This window comes from Triturus cristatus, chromosome 3_2, assembly GCF_964204655.1.
Source record: "Triturus cristatus chromosome 3_2, aTriCri1.1, whole genome shotgun sequence".
Lineage (NCBI taxonomy): Eukaryota > Metazoa > Chordata > Amphibia > Caudata > Salamandridae > Triturus > Triturus cristatus.
In genome coordinates, this window is record NC_140584.1 from 773,793,398 (window position 1) to 773,809,723 (window position 16,326).

Consider the following 16,326-nt stretch of genomic DNA (forward strand, 5'->3'; position numbering starts at 1 on the left):
TGTGATATACCTAAATCATGTAAATTTTGGTTGACATATTGATAACTTCATGTAGGTTACTCCCGGTTATGGGTTTGTAAAAGAAATTTTAAAAGTTCATTGTAAATCGTTAAGTCATGGCTCGCTCCGCTTGAGTCTTACGTGAATGCGTGTCATCTCTGCATTTGTTTGCATTTTAACCATTAATTATTTGGTCAGTGTAGTAAATCAATTTACTGCATGTCGTTTTGTATTATATAACACCTTGTTTCGTCCTATGAGTTTACTGTAAGTTCTTGTCCATTTAATTGATTTAGTTTGTTTAGGTCTTGCCTAAAACAGCGCGCAAGTGATATTGTTTACAAGGGGTTTGGAGCCCATCCATTGCTTACCATTTGTTGGTTTCACACAATTCCAAACCTCACCACAAAATTCCACATCATACCACAGAATTCAACAGCATACCACAGAATTACACTCCACTACTTACCGCTCCACAACGCAAAATACCATTCCACATAATTACACTCCATAACACACAATCCCACTCCAGATAATTACAGTACACTCAATACCACATAATTACTATACATATAATTCCACTGTACGCCATGCCCCATAATTCCAGTACATAAATCCACTCCACACAATTCCACAACTAACAATTTCAATCCAACCCACATAATTCTACTATCCACCACATGCTTACACTCTATAACACATGGGTAAAAGATAGTCATTTTCAACACCATTAGCTCTAATACAATCAAATGCGAGATCTATTGCATTTCTGATACTTGTTCCTTTCTTTCCGCCACAGTATAGAGCAACTGACTTCGTTGTCCCAGGACCTGGTCAAGTAGAGATCACATACACACCAAAGAATGGTGGTGAACCAGTGACGTATGTAGTCCATAACTTCGAAGGTAAGCTATGCAATAGATATCACCAGGGCTTTAAGTGGTCTCAGACTCGATAGTAATTTAAAACAGACATTTATCGGGCCCTATATTAATGTCCTTAACATTACTGGTTTTACACTAATTGATATCGGAACAATGACTGTAATAAGATGTTAAGGTAATCCATGTCCACGATTTAGTTGCTGTTAATATTTTACAAGTGTTACTCAATCTTGTTTTTCCTAAGAGTGTCGATATTTCCAAGATGTTCTATTTGGTGTTTTTTCCGTCTAACATATTACTCTTGTATAGTGCGAAGTTTCAACTGAGTCACCTCCATGTTTATAACTGCCCACGATTGAGAGCTCTGGAGTTTAGGCTGAAGACAGTGAAAGTTTCTCACTGTGCCTCTCAATGTGTCAAAAAGGTGTTCAGAATAAATGGCCATCCAATCCTTGGCGTCTCTGCAGACCGCACAGAACAATGGTCGGGTAATCCAGGTGCTAATGTGATTATGTACAAATGTGTGTGAAAGAGGTACGCGGTTGCAAAATATTAAAAAGGTGAAAAGTCGAAGAAAATGCAGTGCTTAGAGGAGAGATTATGCGTTTGGTGTTTGGGGGTGGTGAGGTGAAGGATATGCTGTGCAGTGAATTCAGGAGAAGTGAAAAGGTGCTGAGGAAAGATGAAGTGTAAAATATGCAGATGGGGAGATGTGAAGAGGAAAAGAGCGTCTAGCACAGAGTGACCATAACAGGAGTGATTGAAACACTCTTAAACATTACTGAGCCATGTTTAAGGTGTACTGGTGTTCAATCATACTCCCACGATTTCATAATCAAAACATTTTCAGTTTGAATTCTTTACCACAAAATCACTGTTGTTTCTCATTGACCTATAGAAGCTAACCACCATTGACACGCAAATAGTTCTAGCTGTTTTTAGGTTTGTCAGTTGTTGCATTGTATATCTACATACAATAACAGAAAGCTCAGAGGGGAACCAACATGCTTGTCGGGTGGTGCTCCACAGAGATCACAGAAATGTAGTTTATACGTTTAAGCCATGCCCTTAATCGCATAGGCCACGCCCCTTTTATAGACCTCCCTACCCGCCCGCCTACACACACACATTTTTGTATCCCACTTAAAGCCCTGCATATCACAAGTTTATCTATTGATAGTGCCCAAAAGCTGTGGTTCAAAGCCCATATCTAATTAGAACGATGTAGCCACGAAATATTTTCCAAAAGTAATATTTTCTTGATGTTTCTTGGGCATTACTGATTTTAGTTCATGAGAAAACCTTTAATCCTCCGTCCATTTATTGCCAAATTGTTCTTTCTTGTTACAAGAATGCCTTGCCGTTGAAATGCATGTAAGACAATACCCTGCAAAGCTAAACTTGTTTGTTTTTGGTCTATAATGGTAAAAATGATTATGATGACTGCTTCGTTTATGCGAGAAATGTTTGATTCGTCAATTACTGCTCAAGAAACATCACATGGTTGAAAGTGAGCCTGCCAGAAATCAGTGTTGCACAAACATGAAGACATCCAGGTTGGAATACTGCCAGTAGCTTCACACATGTACACGTACGAAGATCGATGCCAGCTCACTCAGCAGAAAAGTCACTCTTAACTAGAGTAAAAGTCAAGTGAACACTTATTGTGTGTGGTTTTGTCTGCATTCGATCACTGATTAACAGGGGAAGCATATTGGATTTGTAACTGGCTGAGTTATTACTTCCAGTTTCATTAGTTTGCTTTCTGGTGCTGGCATGCAAGGCAGATTGTCTCAGATTTTATGCATGTTCAGCAACTGTTCTGTTATTTTTCTGACCTGGCCTAGACTTTTCTTCCAGTCAATTTTCCAACCTACAAGCCCCTAAGGAAGGGCTTCTCATTTTCACTCTACAGCTCATCAGCAGAGTTAGGCCCAGCGGATTGTTCAACCCAAGTGAATCCCCAAGCCGAAGGAGTGTGGCTACTGCTACTCTCCTGTCTGTGTTAAGTAACTGGTGGTGGTAGTAGCAAACCCGTCGACTAGGACTTTTTACCTCCACAACTGTGGGAAGACAGCCTCCTGGCTGTACAGCCCTCTACAACAGAGTTAGGCTCAGCTGATGGTTCAACCCAAGTGAATCCCCAAGCCGAAGAAGTGTGTCTACTGCTACTCCCCTGTCTGTGTTAAGTAACTGGTGGTGGTAGTAGCAAACCCGTCGACTAGGACTTTTTACCTCCACAACTGTGGGAAGACAGCCTCCTGGCTGTACAGCCCTCTACAACAGAGTTAGGCTCAGCTGATGGTTCAACCCAAGTGAATCCCCAAGCCGAAGAAGTTTGTCTACTGCTACTCCCCTGTCTGTGTTAAGTAACTGGTGGTGGTAGTAGCAAACCCGTCGACTAGGACTTTTTACCTCCACAACTGTGGGAAGACAGCCTCCTGGCTGTACAGCCCTCTACAACAGAGTTAGGCTCAGCTGATGGTTCAACCCAAGTGAATCCCCAAGCCGAAGAAGTGTGTCTACTGCTACTCCCCTGTCTGTGTTAAGTAACTGGTGGTGGTAGTAGCAAACCCATCGACTAGGACTTTTTACCTCCACAACTGTGGGAAGACAGCCTCCTGGCTGTACAGCCCTCTACAACAGAGTTAGGCTCAGCTGATGGTTCAACCCAAGTGAATCCCCAAGCCGAAGAAGTGTGTCTACTGCTACTCCCCTGTCTGTGTTAAGTAACTGGTGGTGGTAGTAGCAAACCCATCGACTAGGACTTTTTATCTCCACAACTGTGGGAAGACAGCCTCCTGGCTGTACAGCCCTCTATAACTGGAGTCCGTTTCCTACCCTCATGTGTGTGTGGTAGTGTGTTGTGACTTTTCCTTTCGCTGACTAAATGTCCATTTGTACATTGTGTACATGGCTTCACAAGATGACTGTTTTCTTGGAAACTGACTTTGTTTAGCACCTTTTTCTGAAACCAGTCTTCCATTTAATGTTGGCAGCCTCTTCCCTCTGTTTAGTGTGTTTTTTTCTTTTTATAGTGAAATCCTCTCTTCCACCAATGTTGCTGAGTAGTCCCAATGCAAATCTGAACGTTTCAGAATGCACATTCTGAACATTGACTTATTTCCTCCATGTGGCGCTGGAACTCCTGGGTGAATGCGCTATACTTGTAGTGTTCGCAAGGGGTACTTAAAATGTTGTTTTCTTTATGCTAAGAGTTTAATTTCGATTTTCAGTATGAGAAAGTGGAAAATTAGTTAGGGTGGATAGTAGTCCACCTCAAGTAATAAGGCCATTATTCTTGTTAGGTCCAGTATAGGATTCAGTAATTTAAACCTGAGCTCAACCCCTGGCAGCTATGATACAGAGCAGACAGGCTTAACTTTATAAAATTTGCAAAGCATTTAGAAGTACTAAAACAGTTCAAAAGTAAAAAAAAAAAGAACACAATAGAAATTCCACTACCATTTATGAAAACCGAGATTAATTTAATGAGCAAAATGACACCAAAACTGCTAAAAATCAAATTAGAGGAAATAGAGCATTAAGTGCCAACCAGTCATCTGGTTCCACTTGACCGGGGCATAGGTGTGATTTAAGCCGAACTAAGATGTGACGCTGGTCGTATACAGAAACTAGGTTCGACCCGATTGGAAGTTTTGCCTTTGGATTTAGTCTCTGAAATACAAGTCAAAAATCCTCCGCAGGGCAAGGCAGTATGCTGTGGCCAAAAATGGCCATGGGGTTTGGTGCCTGCCCAAGTGGGGAAACAAAGAAGGTCCCTGACCAGGTGTCCGCTATCATTTGCCTGTGACAAAGCAGGCCTCTCTGAAATTAATCATATTTCTGGGCACAGCCCAGATGGTCATCCTGCCATAGGAACAGAAACACCTCTCCACACCCAAGGACTTTGTCCAGCTGTGAGAGCAGTTTTCACACCTCATCAAGGGAGCTATTCAGCTCCAGGTGAGAGTTGGAGCTCATGCACATCAGCCTCCAGAGACCATCGGCAGAAAAAAGACAAAAAAAAAGGCAACTTTCTAAAGTATCTTTTTCTTAATCGTTATTGCAAAGTTAATTTGCCTTTTAAATTGGTTATGAAATAACTATTAAAAGAGTCTTTGTTTTTTTTGGTAACATTTCTTAGTTAGGGCTTTTCAAAAGAAGAGAAAAAAGCTTATCAGCAAAAACAAACATGATCTACATATCATCATTGAAAAGTATAATTACATGGACATGTGGTTTAGCAATTCAACATTTTAACAATTCACAAATCCACAGTGTTCTTCATCCATGTCACTTTAGTCGTCCGCAGATAACTTTGTCTGAAGGTGTCTCTCTTCTCATGGGACTGGGCGTATAGAGCTACTTGTGGTTGTAAATTATGTAGACCAATTCACAACAACTGACAAGTCTGCTTCATGTAAATTGCATATGGCAATAATGATTATAACCCGGGACGAGGGTGTAGGGGTATCATACTTTGAGAGTATGGTTCAAGTTACAGCCACAGTATTTCCTTGTTTAGGGCCACACAATCCTGTCATCTCTGCTCTTCCGAACACAGTATGGATAATAACACGTTCATACTTAAAAGTGTCTTTGAATTATATTTCTGGCTTTTTCCTAACTAAAATGATCATTAGTAAATGTAATAATGTAATCCAGTGCTTTTCTAAGGAACGGCCAACCATGTTACAGTGAAAATAGCTTTTGGGGCTTTTTGACTGTCAGGATATGTACAAAATTACATTTCTACATGTCCCTACTTTTAAATACCATACTCGCTGCTTTAGGGCTTTTATGGCCTGCATTGGGTGATATTACTATTTAACCTGTTTTCTGCATGCGTCGGCCAATGGCCAACGCATGCAGTACCTCCCAGGTGTGGCGCACGTCCATTGGCTGACACCAGGGAAGGCGCCTTTAAATCCGGAGGTTTCTTTTTTTTTTTCTTCCCTGGGGGAGACATGGAAGGCTTTCCACATCTCTCCCTATCCCCCTGCCCTCCCATCTGTGATGTCAGCGTGCCGCGAGGTGCTCTGACGTCACAGTTTCCCCTACCGGTGGCGTGGACAGCGTAGGTAAGGTCGCGCTCGACTCCGGTAGGGAAAACAGCCTCCTCAGCTATTCGGGAGGCCTCTTGTGAAAGGGGAGAGTCTCCACTTTCAAACAATGCCTTCCTGAAAGGGTTTCATGGCTGTGGATCGCTGCTGCACTGCGATTCACAGCCAGGAAACCCCACTAGACACCAGGGATGTCTGGGGGGGTGAGTAAGGGGTCAGCCCTCATGGGAATGTGACAACCCCCTCCCCCCGCACCCTCACCCCCGGGGGCATAGATTTAAAAAAATTAAGTGTTGTTTTTTTCTGAGCTGGCGCACCTGCCCCCCAAACCTCCTCAAGATAATACATTTAAAAACAAATTACAAAAGATGTATGGTTTCCCTGGGGCAGGGATTGGCCCCGGAAACCACACCAATAATAAAAAAAAAATCTACTCAAAGCGAAAGAGATAGCGATCTCTCCCCATCTATCTATCTATTTCTCTCTCTATCTCTCTCGCTCTCTCTCTCTCTCTATATATATATATATATATATATATATATACATATATATGTGTATATATATATGTATATATATGTATATATATATTTGTTTATTTAGTTTATTTATTTATTTATAGAGAGAGAGCTCTCTTTTAGGGCTTTGAGTAGGATGAAAAAACTGGAGGGTCTCTCAAACAGGTGTGGCCGATGTAATTAAGGCCCTGACTTACCTGTTTTGATGTGTCTTACGCAAAAATGCTCATGTTTGCGGGAACCGGAGGGATTTCTTCTGCATCAAAACAGACTCCCCTAGCTCCAGAGGCTGTTCTGATGTTTTCATTGAAATAACGATCGGCGCGCACATCATGCTGATCGTCATTTCACTGAAACCGAAACTGAAATGCACCAATCTGCTCATGTCAGTTTCACAGCTTACATGCTCCTGTGGCTATCTCAGCCCCTGAGCACGTAGGCAGACAGGAGAGGTATCGCTGGAAAGGGGAGAATCACCCCTTTCCAACAGCAACCTTCCTTAGTAGAGCCCTGCTTGGGGTTACACCCACTAGGCACCAGGGAGAGCAGCACCTTGGGCAAGGGCTTTAGCTCCTCCCCAAAGTTTTTGGGCAATTTCAGTCTTTCTGCCCCCCCACTCCCCTTTCGGTATACAGATGGGAGCAATAGATCCACAAAGCACACTAGGCCCCAGGGATTTATTTTACTTATGGTTATAGGGTTGGGGCTGGCCAAAATGGGCAGGCCAATGACACCCCTCCAAAAAAAATACCACAGTCTTTCTGCCCTCCTGGGAGGCAGATGGGGGCAATAGACCCTTATTTGCCCCCATGGGGGGGGCAAAAAGCCTGCTAGGCACCGGGGATTATGTTTATTACTATACATAGGGGTGGGTGCTGCCCAGAATGGGCAAGTCAATGCCACCACCCCCCAAAAAAATTAGCCCCAGGGGGCTTTCGACCCCAGTCTGCATACCCAGATGGTAGAAAGCACATTAGGCCCCAGGGATTTATTTTATTTATGCCAGTGCCCCACCCCCCCCCAATAAATACCACAGTCTTTCTGCCCCCCGGGAGGCAGATGGGGCACTCAACCCTTCTCTGCCCCTCTGGGGTTGCAGAAAGCCCACTAGGCACCAGGGATTGTGTGTTTATTTTCATAGGTAGGGGTGAACGTGCCAATGCCCCCCCCAGAAACAAATAGGCACCTTGGATTATGTTTTTTACGTACGTAGAGGTGGGCGCTGCCAACGCCCCCCTCAAAAAAAGTCCAGTCTTTATGCCCCTCCCCTGAGGGCATATCGTGGCAATAGCCCCAGATATGTCCCCCCTGTGCCCGCCCCCAGGGTGGCAGAAAGCCCATTAGGCAGTGACCTTTGTTTTGCTGTGTGCCACCTGTGGATTTTGGGCCTTAGCGCAGCCGGCACCTTGGGAAACCTAGCAAACTTGTACATGCTTGAAGACTAGACACCCAGGGGAATCCAGGATGGGGTGACTTGCGTGGCTCTCACCAGGGTATGTTACCCAGAATCCCTTGCAAACCTCAAACTTTGTTAAAACAAAACACATCATCTTCACATTTCTGTGATGGAAAGTCCTGCAATCTGCAGGGAGCCACACATTTTTACCCACCCAGCATTATCCCAGGTCTCCCGATAAAAATGGTACGTCACTTGTGTGGGTAGGCCTAGTGCCCATGACAGGAAATGGCCCAAAAGGAAACGTGCTTATTCCAAACAAAGGAAACGTGGACAGATCACATTTATTCACAGAAAACTGACCCTTTTTTGCAATGTCCCTAGTTGTGGATTTGGGACCCTAGCACAGCCGGAACCTAGGGAAACCTAGCAAATATGTACATTTTTGAAGACTAGGAAGCCAGGATGGGGCGACTTGTGTGACTCTCGCCAGGTTCTATTACCCAAAATCCCTTGCAAACATCAAACTTTGTAGACAAAAAACACATTTTCCTCACATTTTTGTGATGAAAAGGTCTGAAATCTATGGGGAGCTACAAACTTCCACCCACCCAACATTTCCCCAAGTCGCCCGATAAAAATGGTACCTTGTAAACATCTGTCCTACTTTGAAGAAGTTACAGGTGAAAACGCAGGCACATATGGCTGTTTTTTTCAACTTCTTTTCAATATTATTTTTATTTAAACTGTTACTTTCTATAGGAAAACCTTGAAGTATCACACAAATGGCCCCTTGCTGCATTCAGAGGTTTGTCTACTTTTCAGAAACGTATAGCTGTCCGGAATCCATTATTGGTTTCATATCAATTTCTACGTCCGCCTTCGATAGCATAGACCGGGGGAAACTTTGGGCCAAACTATCCAGCTGGGATATAGATCCGAAACTCTTGAATCAGCTAATTTCACTTCATTCCGAGACATGGATTCAAATAAAACTAGGATCAGGCAACTGTCTATCAAGGAAAATAACGACCACAAAGGGGCTGAAGCAGGGATGTGTTCTTGCTCCGACCTTGTTCAACCTCTTTCTCTCAGATCTTTCAGCAGAGCTTGACAACTGCAACCATCATGCCCCCAATTTGGGAGGCCTAACACTCTTGGTGTCCAGTGTCGCTACACCGCGCCTCATCCGTTACCTCAGGCGAACCCGCCGCACACCGCGTCCCTACTCGGACTGCAAGAACTGCTTTTACTCCCCGCCTTTCTACAACCGCCAACTCCTGGCGCTTCCACCCTGTTTCACTTGCTGACACTGGACGCCTACCCACTCAAACTTGGGCGCTACTCGCCCATCGGCCGCCACCGCATATCCGCCTTGGACGCCCTAACCGATACCGCAGCCCACGGTTATTATCCTGGGGCCCCCTCGATCCAACTGCTTCTGTTCCTTGACACAGGTCCATCCATTATTTCACGCCGACGCAGCGCCACCTCCTACGTCTTTTATCTCTAGCACGTCGCATACCCCAGACCTGGTTGGAATTATCACTAGTTACTTGGGGCCTGCTCTCCTACTTCTCCCATCTCGGACCAGCCCTGAAGAGTCACAGGATTATTCCTTGTGACGAAACACGTGTCGGCTGGTTGTCTGGTTCAATACAGTCATTGCATTGTGACATAAAAAACCTTTTTCAAAACCTACACTGGTGTCGACCGCCGCTTTGTCAAAACTGAGAAAACATTTGAACTAACTTTGTAATACCCTCACCACGTGTGCCCAGGACTTTGCCTAGTAATTTTAAATGATTTTTAAATTAATCTTATTGTAATTCATGCGTATTTTGCACAGGCTGATTCTGAATGTAGTTTTCTACTGCAAAGATTTTAATTAACCATGCAATAAAGATAATTGAAATATTAATTTCTACCACTAACTCGGAGGAGGTTGAAAGAACAAAAAATAGGAAAAATAGCCTATGTCCCTCTAAAATGCCACAACTGTGAAGAAAATTTTGGTTTTCTGACGAAAGTCTGCTTGTTCCTTAAAGCTGGGAAGATGGTGATTTTAGCACAGAAAACCCCTTGCCATTTGCAGGTAAAAAAAAACAAGCTTTCTTCGTCAACACACTTTACCAATTTTCCCCCCAAAAACTGAACTTCGCTGTATTTTGCCTAATTTATCGGTCTCCTCCAGGGGAATCCACAAACCCTGGGTACCTTTAGAATCCCCAGGATGTTGGGGAAAAAGGATGCAAATTTGGCATGAATAGCTTATATGGAAAAAAAGTTATGAAGCCCTAAGCACAAACTACCACAAAAAGCCACAAAAGGGCTCGGCATCGGGGGAGGCCTGGCAGTTAAGATTTAAAATATTTAAAAGGTTTTGACTTATCAAAAGGCTTTATTTTGACATGTTGAATTGCAGTTATAAATCTGCCACTGCCAGGCTACAATGGCAGACCTGCAGTCAATGTTTGCATTGTCACTGTAGTGTGTGGTACAATGGGGGCTGCATCCCACTAGAGACATTTACCTTAGAGGCCCTGGGTACACTTTGTACCATATACTAGAGGCGTATATGTAAGTTATATATGCCAATTAGGAATGTAGCCAATTTTAACATGTTTTAGAAGTCAGAGCACAAGCACTGGGACCTGGTAAGCAGAGTCCCAGTACCCAGAGTCAAAAAAGCAGCAGCATAAGGCCCCAAAAATGGGGGTGATCATGGAAAAGTAGGTATTTTAACTACAGTTCACATTAATTAATTTATTGCGCTTTAATATTCTTTCTCCTCAATTACTTTACAAGCACATTGCTTTTGTGTGGCACAATGAAACTTGTTACCCCTTGTTTGTAGGTCAGCCTAGTATACTATATTCACCAGGGAAGAAAGACAAGTGAGGGAGTCGAGGAAGATGAGTATAAGAGAAGGTAGAGCACATAGTGAAGTGGACAGGACAAAGAGGAAGAAAAGATGATCAAGACAAATCAAAGAGGCCACAAAGCAGGCCATGCCTTCTGCTCCCAGGGGGCTGCACCAAAGGTGGGCCAAATCATGCTAACAAACAGATGTGGTGTTTCCATGCCTGAAGATGAGCTATGGCCACCTGTAAAGTATCCCCAATGAAGAAATATTAAAGTGCCTTCGCTTAGATTTTATCAGTCTGTGATTTGCATCTTTCTGCCCAGCAAGCACAGACACTCCTACTGTTTAAGATATTTCTTTATTGGGAAAAATAGCCAGTGCCGCAATGCTACCTCACTCAGGAAATTATGATGGGGTCCCTTTTGGCAGCAATGAAGTGCACCCTGACCTTCTAGAACCAGTGTTTGGTTATAAGAATTTGAAAACAAACTCCCTTTGCTTTACCATAGACTAGAGAACATAACTGTACTAGATAAGTGTTCTGGACCTGACTCGAGGTCAAAAATTGAAAATAGGACATTGCATCTCTAGGCTGTTTGGCATCATTTTCACAGCTTGTAAGGCAGGCAGCAGACTAGGCATATAGCTGTATACATAAGCAGACATACTTTCACTAAATACTTTTTAGTAATAATATGAAAGGAAGAAGCTCTCATCACCTGAGAGCTAAAAGAGACCATCTCCAGGTTGAACCAAGAAAGCCATGTGTTGTGGAGCAGGAACCTCAGATGAAACATCAGACAAACACATTAATATAAGGAAAGTATAACATAAATAACCATAAGCAGGATCTAAGATGAAGGGAGGGGACCCAGAGGAGCATGAGCAATGACAAAAAAGGTGCAGCAAGTAAGAACCGGATACAAACCTTTTAGAGTTCACCAAAACACACACTTGTCAAGCAGTATGTGACTGTGTTCTTCCACATTAATGCTGTCTCTGTTCTCACTGTCCAGAACTGAAAGGTGCCATCCTAGCTTGGGAATTGTGATGTAGGAGTGAATGATAACTGCATCCATCTTTGCTCTGAGAAGACACCAAAGCAGTTGACAAATTAATGTGCATCCTACCAATTCTGCAAACCTCCACCAATCACCTAGTCTCCAAATTCACCACAAGGAAACTGTGTGCCATACTGTTTTCCCCCATCTGTGCCTCAGTCCATCCCCCTGCAGAGAAGAGTAGTCTTGTAATGTCCCTTGCCAAAATCCCATGGTCCCAATGCTTCACAGTAGCATTAGCAGAGGAAAGAATACTGAAAATGGCCACGTAACCATAAACATCAACACATGGTAATTTGCATGGAAACATAATCTGGCATGGGTGATCCTGGAAAACTATACCTTTTTGAAAAGCACGCAAAATTCTGAATTCAGAAAAAAGAGTCAATTTTGCAGGTTGTGTTAGAGAAACTAGCTGTTGAAATAGAAAAATTAATGAAAATGAATAGGAAAAAATGGCCATTTGTGACAACATTTTCATCTGTAACTTCTTGTCCCGATGGTCGATTTACAAAAGCAATACACCATTACGTCCGCCAGCCCTTCCAAGCACAGCAATATATAGGGTTTGTATGTTCTCCAAACACACACTATAATTTGTGCCAACAACTAGGCTCTACCTTACAGTGTTTTTTCATTGTGTACCGACTATATAGCAATTTATATGGAAAAATATGAAGATTGAAAAATGGACATGAAGGAAACTTATGCGTTTCGGAAAAGTACACAAGATTGTGGCTTCTTTCCTGCACACTGGCTTACTCTTGGAAGGCATAAATGCAGAGAAGTCCAGTTGGTAATACCAGATACTCTACTACTCTGTTCCCACACAGCTCCCGATAGAAATGGTACCCCACTTGTTTTGCTGGGCCTAGTGTGTGCAACACAAAACGCCCCAAAACGCGACATGGAGGCATATTTTACCATGCAAAATCTACTTTTTTTTTTTTTACTATGTGGGTAGCTTTGGACTTTGCTCCCTAGCTCATCTGCCACCTAGAGAAACCTACCAAACCCTGACATTTCTGAAAAAGGAGCAGGAGGAGGAGTCCAGAGTGGTGTGAAGTGTGTTTTCTTACCCAGAAGCCCTTACAAACCTTAAACTTTGTCTAAAATCTCATATTTCCCCCACTTTTCTATGAGGGAAAGTTCCGAAACTTGCAAGGAGCCACAAATATCCTACCACCCAGTGTTCCCCACATATCCCTATGCCAATGCTACCCCACTTGTGTGGGTGGGACTAGCGCATACAACAGGAAAGGACTCAAAACACAACATGGACACATCAACAGAACAGGGTGCGAGTTATAGTTAGCCTATTTTGTGAGTTATGGATTGCAGTCCTACCCATACCTTGTGAATTTCTGTGTTTTTTTCAATTTAAGTTCACAACCATAGGTCCATTTTAACTGTGTTGTTTTAAGTGAATGTGTAAGGAGTTTTTAAACTTATATTAAGGTGTTATACACAAAGTCAACCAAAACTTTTTTCAGTAAAAGTGAGCTGTAATGAAATATATTTATTGTGTTATTACAATGGTGGCAATGGACACCCCTGATGTGTTTCAGCATACATACCTTGATCACGAGTAAAACAAGGCACAGTTGAGGTGTGGATTGGCTCCAGCCACGATGGTTTCAACTTAGAGAGGCTCCGTTGAGCCCATAGTAGTAGACCCACCAGCCATCCCACAATCCGCATCCATCAGTGCCACAAAGTGAAACAACGAGCCCGGGGGTACTGGCATGCCCGCTGTGAGCAAACCCCAGAGCCCCACACCCTCGAGGGCACTAAGTGACAGGGTGTATGGTTGGCCCCGTATGCACTGAGGAGGCCGGTTGAGAGTGGCGGAAGTATTGAGGGAGGACTGCCGAGAGTCGGGGGCGCATAGCGGGGCAGGCCAGAGAAGGTGAGAGGGGGACTCTGCATACCCTGCAGTTTGTAAATGAGGGCGCCACCCATGGGCAATGACTGAGTTATCGCAGCCCTCGTGAGCATTCGTGCACGAGCGGGGGGGGATCGGCTTCGCCAAGGGGTCTCCACACATCCAGCGGTACCCGGCAGCGGAGTACCCCGGTTGGAGTAGGGATCAGGCAGTGGACCTTAACATGGGCTTTACTGGTGTTTGGGTGGTGGGGCGTCAATATTCATGACCCCCTGACGCACCGGGCGTAGCAGTGGCGGAGCCCTGGGAGGGGGTCCAACGTGATCGCTGTGCTGCCTGCCATGAACTGTCTTTCTGTGGTGTCTCTGGCCCCAACACCTAACAACTAGGAGTGGTGTTGGGAGGTGACGAGGGCCACTTGAACCCGGGTATACCTATGCGACCTGCCAGAACCTACGCCACAAGGAATACAATGGCTGGGGGTCTTGGTCGTAGGTGGGCAGACGACAGACACTGGCACTTTGTCCAAGCACTTGTCCAAACGCTGGTAGGAAGAGCTACCAACCCCATTCGATTGGTGGACCCAGAAATGGTGAGCCATGGTAAAGCCCAAGGGCCATATGCCGATGCACACCAACAGGATGGAAAAATACACAGTCCCCAGACAACAAACTGAGGGAGCAGGACAGCCCGGAGCATCAGTGGTATTACCTGAGCCTTCACTGGGGGCGATCATGGCAGCCATCCAAGACCTTAGGACCTCCCTGGAGCCCAAAATTGACGCAGTCACACTAGATTGGAGACTCCTGCTGGATGATTTTCCAAAAACTTCAGAAAAGGTGGGTACCGCGGAGTCCCACATCCAGGCTCTTCAGACCTCCCCTAAATCCCTAGAGGAGCACGTTTGTACGCTGACGAAGCAGCAGGATCTCCTCATGGCAAGAGTCGAGGACCAGGAGGGGAGATCCCGACGCAACAATGTACGCATAGTGGGGGTTCCAGAAGGCGCGGAGGGCCACAGTGTGGACTTATTTGATAGCTTCCTTTCTCCATCTCAATTGCCTTTCCAACTTTTTCCTCTGTCGAGAGGGCTCACAGGATCCTCAACCACAGACCTGACCTTAAGTACGAAAATGCCACAGTGAGATTCCTCCCGGACTGTACACCACAAGTACAGAGGCAGCGGCACAGTTTTGACGAGATCAAGAGGGCACTTCGGGAGAAAGACCTAAAATGCATTATGGTGTTTCCAGCCAAGCTACAAGTAGTCGTGGAGGGGAAATCGTGGTTCTTTAGCATACCGGCTAAAGATTGGGACTAGCTGGAGGGATGACGATCAGCGCACGGCAAAGGTCACGGGGCCCAGGAGGAGCCCCTTGCAGAAAATCCCAGAGCGGAGATCCCCAGGACACGATGACAACCTGTGAGCCACAGAAATAGATCAAGAATTGTCCCAGTTGAATGACTAAAGACGGACTGCGGCCGTGTATCTGGCCAGGTTGAGGTGACCGGTAAGGGGAGGGGGAGGCGTGGCTTTCTGAGAAGAGGGCCCACTGACATTAAATGCCAAGGTTCATGACCAGAGAATACCATGTATAGCTAGACAGATGGGCTTGGCTTGGGGGGGGCACCCTGGGCTGGCTGGTGGCAAGGGGCTCAGATGCCAAGTGAGCTGTAATGCACTTATTTGACCATCCGAAGACACGCCAGATATCCTCATGGTGAAACCTCCCCACCTTCGCAGGAGACCAAATAAGTGGCGCTGGGGCCATACGCATTTACCAAGGGTCCACGGGCACAGCCATGTGCATATATATAAACAAGTTTTCATACTAGGTACGTTTTAAGTATTTCATGACTCCACAAAGTAACTGCCGCCCTTCTATGTTTACCTAAAATGGAAACTAATAGGAATGAGAATGTTTAGGTGGTGTTGGCTTTCATGGAAACGTTTTTGATAAAACAGTGGGCAAGGGCCAGTGGTTTGCAGCTATTCTGTTGCTGTAGCATTTGTCCTAAATCTCCGGTTTACTGCATTTACCACATAGGCCCTATTTACAATGTACGAGCGTCCGACCGACATCCAAGCGGAAACGGTCCACCGGACAGGAAGTCGGCGATTCTGCATCCACAATTATGATGCGACCGCCTTCACTGTGGTTGGAAAGTGTAAAATTTCTATTGAGGCTTGTGCTGTGGGTTGCATCACCAGCCTCAATGGAAAATAAACACCTTTAAAACATCCCAGCCACATGGTGCAGGGATTTTTAGGGGGAGACCCCATAGCGGAGGGTCAGTGGGAAGGGACCCAAAGTCACTTTCCGGCAGCCTTTCCATGTCGGAAAGGCCGGCATGGAAAGACTGTGAGAAATGGACATCATAATCTCGATGGCCATGCCTGAGCAGGTACTGCTACTATTTGGGGATTATCTGTCCTTCCAATGAAACGGAGAATTCCCCCATGGGTTTCTCTTCGACCATCAGTATCATAATACGGCGGTGGGACGTAAACCTATAATGTTGGGCGGAAAGCCTCCGCCGAGCTGTCGGATGGCATTCTGCCCGACATCATAATCAGGCCCATAATGTGCCACACAAGAGAATGTGCTGCAATGTTTTGATGATTTTGTCTCATAATTTAGTTCTATGTGCT

General features: G+C 44.8%; 1 protein-coding gene across 2 annotated transcripts in view; it reads left to right on the plus strand.

Annotated features, from left to right (window-relative positions):
* Positions 1 to 16,326, plus strand: part of IDH1 (isocitrate dehydrogenase (NADP(+)) 1) — a 310,669-nt gene that overhangs the window by 205,014 nt on the left and 89,329 nt on the right. For both annotated transcript variants that reach the window (XM_085648837.1, XM_085648838.1), the window contains one exon: positions 800 to 905. In XM_085648837.1, the coding sequence (XP_085504963.1) occupies positions 800 to 905 (106 nt within the window). The remainder of the gene's footprint in view (positions 1 to 799; positions 906 to 16,326) is intronic.